Source organism: Pteropus vampyrus, unplaced genomic scaffold (genome assembly GCF_000151845.1).
Source record: "Pteropus vampyrus isolate Shadow unplaced genomic scaffold, Pvam_2.0 Scaffold48, whole genome shotgun sequence".
NCBI lineage: Eukaryota > Metazoa > Chordata > Mammalia > Chiroptera > Pteropodidae > Pteropus > Pteropus vampyrus.
Window position 1 is genome coordinate 1,143,797 of NW_011888829.1, and position 7,692 is coordinate 1,151,488.

Here is a 7,692-nt window from a genome sequence, read left to right on the forward strand (position 1 = left end):
GAGTTTCAGCCCAGTTAAGTAGTTCGTCCAAGTTTGTGAATAAAAGATCCCAGATCTGTATCCAGGTCTCATTTAATCCTGGAGCCACCAGTGGGGCACCTTCCCCAGGGGCCAGAGAGAGACCAAAAGTGCAGGTGAAGAAACCGAGACACTGCATTTCTAAGTAGTCAGCTACAGGTCACCACCTAGGGTGCTAGCATGTGAAGAACACTGTGCTAGACACCGACGATGAAAGTAAGAGAAAAGAGTGGTGATTCCTGAGCCCTAGGGGGGCTGTGACCATCTGGACTCTGTCCACTGAGGGGTGAAGGGCCAGGAGCAAGTCCAGGCCAGCTGCGGGGTGTGCTCCATTCAGTGTGGAGGGACCGCATGTTCACGTAAGTTCCATTCAAGGAAGGACCAAGTGTGTTGAGCAGAAGTTCTGGACAGATCTGCTTGGGAGTAGAAGGTGAGCTTCCAGAGCCTGAGTGGGCCGGGCTGTTCTGCTCCTACTGGGAAAAAAATCTGGGTTACTTTGGAGAAGGAGAGGGAGGGAGAAGAAAACGGACAGAGGTGGAGTGAACCTGTGAGGCAGCTGATGTTTTGTATGTTGCACAATATGACCCATCTTGTCACCTCCCAAGTATTCAGTAAAATTACAAAAATCATAGAAACTCTAGGTGAGCGGCTATGTATGTGTGTGTGTGAGATAGTTGGAGAAGGGGCTAGACCTCGCCTTACGATGAACACCATACCATCGCAACAGGGAGTGCCGTGTGGATTCAGGGTGGGGAGGGGATGGTAGGAAGCCACAGAATGTGCCAGGCCACAGACAGAGACCCGGCCACGTTTGCACAGATCTTTAAGGGGGGTTAGGTGGGATATCTCATGGCTCTAGGTTTCATTCTGATGATAACTTCTCGGGTGAGAGAAAGGGGGAGGTTCCCAGGCCTCTGGCCTTCCCTGAACTGGCCATCACGGTTCTTTCTGGTTATTAATGTGTGTTCTGTAAATATGGGAGAGCATTTGAAAAGTCCGGAAAAGTAAAAGTGAGGAGAAGCCACGGGCCATCCCTCAGTCCTGAGATAGCAGCTGTATTTTTTCCTTCATTCCCTGCTTTTTGTTTTCTATGTATGTTTGTTTACAAAGTCGGGACTGTATTTTATATATATACTTTGCTATCTTTACTTGGCCTAGTAACATAAACATTCTTTCAAGTAAAAGCCACATCTCACATTTGAAGATTTTTATATCTGCTTACAAAACCTAGAGTTGATTTCAGTAATAGAGATTTTCTCAAGGAAAAAGAAAAATTTTTTTTTGTCTGTATTCCCTGGACCAGCCTAATTTGATTTGAGTTCTTGTTTTTTTTCCTCTCATGTGGAACAACCCAGAAAGTCCTATGAGTTTGAAGACTTACTGCAGTCTTCTGCTGAGAACAGCAGGGTCGACTGGTATGCACAGACTAAGCTGGGGCTCACGCGCACTTTATCGGAGGAGAACGTCTACGAAGACATTCTGGGTAAGAGGCAAAATGTGTTGGGGCACAGGTCTGCCTGTGAGAAAGGGGAGGGAGGACATGGGCTGGCCGCTTCCCCCCACACACATACACACACACGAACACTTGAAGACATACATGTACTCAAGTGAATGAGAGAGCAGGTAGGTGAGTGGAAGGTAAAAATGGGGTCAGAGGGGAGAGGAAGGGCTGGGGACAAACAGCCACGGAAGCGGCATGGTGCAGTGGGAAGCACTTGAGACCTGGAGCCTCAATATGCGTGATCAAATCTTGGCCCTGCTACTTATTCGCTGCATGACATCGAGCTGGCGACTTAACGTCTCTGAACTCCAGTTCTCTCATCTTATGCTAAGGATGATGGCAGCTACCTTACAGGGTTGTCTGGGGACTGGGGAAGGTGGTACGTAAAGTACCTGGCTTATAAGTGATGCACAGTAAGTTTAGGGGTTACTGAATGAAAGAAAACTAAAGACCGCCATACTCTTTCTGAAACGACAGGAGCGTGGCAATCACAGAGCATCCAAATGCAGACTAAAGTGAGTGTCTGCTATTAAAACAGTAGCTTTAGCCTCGTTCTGAAGAATTCTTTCAGATTCCACAGTGTGGCTCAGATTCAGAGTGAGTTTGCGTTTAAATTCAGTAAGTTAAGTAATCTTAGAGAACATCACAGTTTCGATGTGTGAGCTCAGACCAGCATCTGCGTGCTGGGGGTGGAGATGGGGGAGGGGGGAAAAAGGAGCTGGTAAGAGGGGGAGACCCATACGTATCTACATGCAAGGAGCAGGTAGGGCAGGTACACACCTGCATACGGGCATGTAATCATTGATTCCAGGAAAACTCCATGGTCGATGGACACACGAGCATGGAGGAACGTACTCAGCTGAGCTATTCGCATTGCACCATACACTGTTTGAACTTCCATGTCCAAGCTGGGGAGACGAGTCCTGCCCAAGCAGCAGGCTCCTCAAACCCCAGGCAGGGATGAGGTCTGGACTTAGCGGTGTGCGCCTGACAGGGGAGCTCTCATTCACGAGGAACAGAAAACCCGGCTGAAGCAGTGAAGGGGCTTGATTGGCTCCTGTGACCAGACTGGCTTTTTCTTCCTTGTTTCTTATATCTCAGGTTAGCTCCATTCTCAGCAGGTTTCCCTGGTCCCCACGATGCTGCCATCATCTCCCTGGAGGGGGGTTCTGTCTGTGTCCTGCAAGTCCCAGCAACAGTCCTGAGGTTCACTCTGGCTACAGCAGTTTAGGTCCCGTGCCTACCTTCCGAGCCCAGGGATACCACGCGGTGACTGGCCTAGATTTGGGATTCTGAGCCTTCCCGGAACTGGTCGCTGAGGCAGGGACTCGGGGAACTCTGAATGGCTAAAACCCTGAAAGCCAAGTGCATCTAAGAACGGGAGACAGGGTTGGGTTGGGGGGAGTTCCCCAGTGGGGATCGGGTCTGTTACCAAGAGAAAGGACAAATGGATGGCGAGACATCAGACATCCCCACAGGAGAGGCTAGGTTATTGGGCTGATCCGACAAGAAAGACCTGCTCAGTGTTCCCAGTTCCTGACCAGTTACTTCTGACCACAGATCCGCCAATGAAGGAAAACCCTTATGAGGACGTTGAATTACATGGCCGCTGCCTGGGGAAGAAGTGTGTCTTGAACTTCCCTGGCTCTCCCACCTCTTCCATCCCTGACACACCCACCAAGGTATGAGCCCCCCAGGGAAGTGTTGCGGGGGGCGAGGGATCCCCAGCACCATGACCCGAGCAGCCTGGAGTTCTGGGTTCCACGGGAACGCTGGGCCACGTGCACAGAGGCTCCGGGTCTGTACCTTAGCTGCCCGCCTGCCTGCGCTTCCCGCCTCTGGTGCTCCTGGAACTCCGCTCCACGAAGCTGCCTCAAGTATCATTGTCACATCTGCTGGATGGGGAACCTCCCCAACTGGGTAAATAACGTGTCGTACAGCCATGCTATACAGCCATTAGGTAGAATGTCCTGACGTAAAACAAACTCTAAAGTATAGACCTGAAAGGCATGGGGCAGAAGCAGTATTTTTACAGTACACCGCCACGTGTGGGGTTTTTCAATGGAAGAATATGCATCACGTAATCTCACCTGTTTGCGCATGGTGAAGAAGATTTCTGTAGGGATTCCTCAGAATGCGTCAGTGGGTACCTCTGCGGAGTTGTTGAGTGCCTGAGTACCTGGAGGTCAGGGTAGAGACTGGCATTTTTTACAGAATATCCTTTTGAACCTTTCGGAATTATGTACATATGGATAATATAACTATATTCACGTACATGATCATTTCAACCCTTTGCCTGTAGGACTGAATTCATATTCCTTAGCAGGGCATTCCTCTTCCTTCATAATCGATCCCCAAGCACCCATTACTACCTAGTTCCCCACAGCTCCTACCTACAGAAAGCTCCCCTCCAGTGAGAGCCTGCTGACGGCCTCTCTGATAGCACAGGCCCAGGATCAGCAGACCTTTTCTCTAAAGAGCCAGAGAGCAAACATATAACCTTTGCTGTAAGTACTCAGCGCTGCCATCGTGGTACAAAGCAGCCGCAGACAATGTGCAAACAAATAAGTGTTGCTGTGTTTCAATAGAACTCTATTTATGGATACTGTATTTTGAATTTTATATAATTTTCACCTGTCGTAGAATATTTTTCAGCCATTTAAAGATGTAGGAACTATTCTTAGCTCATGGCCTATACGAAAACAGGAGGTGGGCCTGACATGGCCCAAAGGTTGTAATTTGCCCACCCCTGTGTTAGCTCATTTCTACCTCTGCTTTGACTCTCGCCTGGACCTCCCTCTCCCCATCCTTTAGGGCTCAGCTCAATCATGTCTCCTTCAGAAAGCTTCCGGGCCGTCCCAGGCCTGGGACCTCTTCCCCTCCGCCTGCCTATGACACTCAGTGGGCTAAAGCATTCATTTCACACCAAATTGTATGTACTGCCTATGACATCTCTTACTCTGGTGATGTGAATTCTGATTTAAGTCATATAATATATCTTAGAAACATCTCCCCAACTAGACTGAAATTCCTCAAGGTCAGAAAATATATATTCTATTTCTTTGTGTCTCCCATAAGTAGTTGTTATACAATGTTTAGGTATTGAAGACATTAAATAAAGGCCAAATCCAGGCTGTGTCGGTTTAAATCCCATAGCAAAGGCCTAAGAAACCATCTTCCTCTCTGGGCACCTGTGAGGTCAGCACTTGCTGGCGGGGGGCTGGGGTCTGTCTGCACACGAGGCACACCTTTGTGCTTGATGGTCACAAAAGGAAGCTTTCTGCCACCAGTCTTCCTGAAGAGAATTGAAGGCAGAACCTATCGTGAAGGGTGGATCTTACAGACCCAAATCAATTGCTGTAATACTTGCCAAAACCAATTAACTGTTCTTTTCTCCTCCTGTGGAAAGGAGTATCATCATGAATAATTCATGACAACTGATGATTAACAGTTTCTACTTGCGTTTGAAATGTATTTTTTGTGTTTTCATTGGAATATGGAAAATGTCTTCAACATTTAGGAAATCCTTCATTTCCCATAGTTGGTAAGCCTGGCTTAGAAGAAGGAAGGGTGCACCCCGACTCAGCCCCCTTGTTCTACTCAGCTCTGCTCCACTCTCCACTCCACGTGAGGAGTGAACTACATCTTAGAAAGGAAAACGTGAGCCTACGGTAGCTCTGCATTCAGAGCTGGTGCTGCTCCCTAATACTAGAGGAGAAGGGCCTGGCCCTTTTTGTCTCCATCCTGCCAGGCGAGAAAGAAACTAGATCCTCTGACCCCAGACAGCTAAACAAGCAGATAGTCATGTCAACGAAAATTTCAAGTCCAGCTGCCCAACACGCAGGACTGGTCGCCACTGATCGTTCACACTCGCTCCGCTGCCCTCCCACATCTGGGTGTGTGGTTTGTTCCCCCGTTCTGGGGGACAGCTGCAGACTTTCCTACTCCCTCCATTTAGTTCTTCAAATATTCATGGAGCCTCTGCCACATCTGGGCTGCATCTGAGACCTTGGAACTTACTGGAGCGGTCCCTCTGTGGCGACCTCCTCTACCAGCCACAGATAGGTCCTAAGAGACCTTTGGGGATTTTCACTTAATTAGATCCCGCCTCGTTCCAGTAGAGAGGGAAAGGTCAGCTGGACAGACTTGCCTCGGAGAAAAACAGACGTGCAGCTGGGGGCGACACTACCGCTTACAAACCCACAGTGCGAGGCCCTGACACGAGACCGTGCTGCCCTTGCTGGGTGCTACCAGCATCCCCACCCCTTGAATGGCGCGCCAAGTACGGTGGGAACCAATTTTTATAATAAAAGACATCTATGCTAACATAAGATGCTCTTTTTTACTTATCGATACTTAAGAGGAAAAATGTATCGCTGACATTCTCTGCTGGCCTGGATAGATCACACGCACCATCTCCCACCAACAAAGCAGACATCACTTAGCCGTAGCTCCGAGAGGCAGTGTCCACTCCCCTGCGCGGGTTCCAGAGCCCAACTGCCTCCGTTCAGAACCGGCCTGGGCCACTTGTTAGCTCTATCTATGACTTCGGGCAAATGATCTCATCCACGTGCATCAGTTTCTTCACTGGTAAAATAGGACCGATTGTAGTATACTCCTTTTAAGGGGTCTTATGAAAATTAATGAAATTAATACTTATAGACCATTTAGACTAGCGCTTGCAACAGCAGTACTATTTACATTTGCTAAATATATAGAATTATGCTTTTCAGTAAATGTTCTTTTAAAAAATTAACCTTATTTTCTGAAAATAGAAATACATTTTCATTGTAAAAAATTTAAGAATACTGAAAAGTATACTGAAGAAAATAAAACTCATATGTAATAGGGGATTTTTGTTTTTTCTTTATGCTCACTTACATTTTCTTTTTGTATAATAGATTATTATGTGTATGTATATATACGCTTACATTTTTTCAGGTCTTTTTTTAAAAAATTGCATGTAATCCCAACACCGAGAGATAACCACTGCTAATACTTTGGTTTATTTCCTTCCAGATTATCTCACACTGCGTGTGCATGTGTACATTTAAAAGAAAGACTTGGGATTATGTTGTATAAACAGTTTACTGCTCTTTGTGCATATTCATCATTAAGTATGTCCCCATATTATTAATTTCTTTTTAAAAACAATTTTCGTTGCCTGGATGATGTTTCATAATTTTAATGTAATGTCATTAACTTCGCGTAAAGTCCCAGTTGTTGGAATGTGCATGTATGCCTTTCCGTGTGTTTCTATGTATGTATATTTAAGGGAGTGTTTATGTATTCATGTAAATATGAGTACCTGTGGGCATATATGAACAAATGTGTATGTCTGTGTGAATGACATCTGAGCACATCTTGGGAGGAGGCCTCTGTGAAAGAAAATAGGAATGAGGTTGCAATAGAGGTAAGGAGGAGATGGGACATTTTACATCAAGGATCCTTCTAGTCTCCTGCCGTCAGTGTCTCCTGAGGCAGTGAGGGCAGGAAGGAGTTAAACCATTAGCCGCCATTCACAGACAAGAAGGGTGAATGAACCCTGGCTTGAGTCCAGGTCAGCTCCCTCTGGGGCTGCACACAGCTTCCTTGCAACCCCCTTCTCCCCACTGAGATGCCCCCTGGCCAGGGCCCATCACTCTTGGTCTCTTGAAACAACTCAAGAGATTTCAAAAGAGGGTCTTTTTCTATTTTTCCCTTTTGGACACTACATATCATTTGTTGGGTATGAGTCCAGAATCTATGATTAGGGAGAAGTCTGTGTGCCCCTGTGACAGAGCCAGTCCCCTCCATTGAGTTTACTCCAAAGAAACACAGTGGGGTAGACATGTTATCATCAGGGCATGTTGGTGTGAGGCTCTCCCATCAAAAGCTGGAGTCTTCACTGGACCACAGTCTGACACAATCATCCTTAGGGTCTTAGACAATGGATTCTCTTTTCTACTATAGTTCAGGTTTGGCAAACTACTGCTGGTCACTTGGTTTTGTAAATAAAGTTTTATTGGAACACAACCATGTTGACTCGTTTACATATTATCTGTGGCTGCTCTTGCATTCTAGTGGCATAGATGAGTAGTTCTGACAGAGACAGTATGGCCCACAAAGTCCAAACAATTTACTCTCTGGCTTTAAAAAAAGTTTGCTGACCCTGCTAAGTCCAAACTTGCACC

The 7,692-nt window shown here is 46.8% G+C and overlaps 1 protein-coding gene across 1 annotated transcript in view; it reads left to right on the forward strand.

Moving 5' to 3' along the window:
* Positions 1–7,692, forward strand: part of DENND2A (DENN domain containing 2A) — a 94,595-nt gene that overhangs the window by 43,211 nt on the left and 43,692 nt on the right. Inside the window, exons 3-4 of the mRNA XM_023530265.1 lie at positions 1,374–1,501; positions 3,080–3,201. Of these exons, the coding sequence (XP_023386033.1) occupies positions 1,374–1,501; positions 3,080–3,201 (250 nt within the window). The remainder of the gene's footprint in view (positions 1–1,373; positions 1,502–3,079; positions 3,202–7,692) is intronic.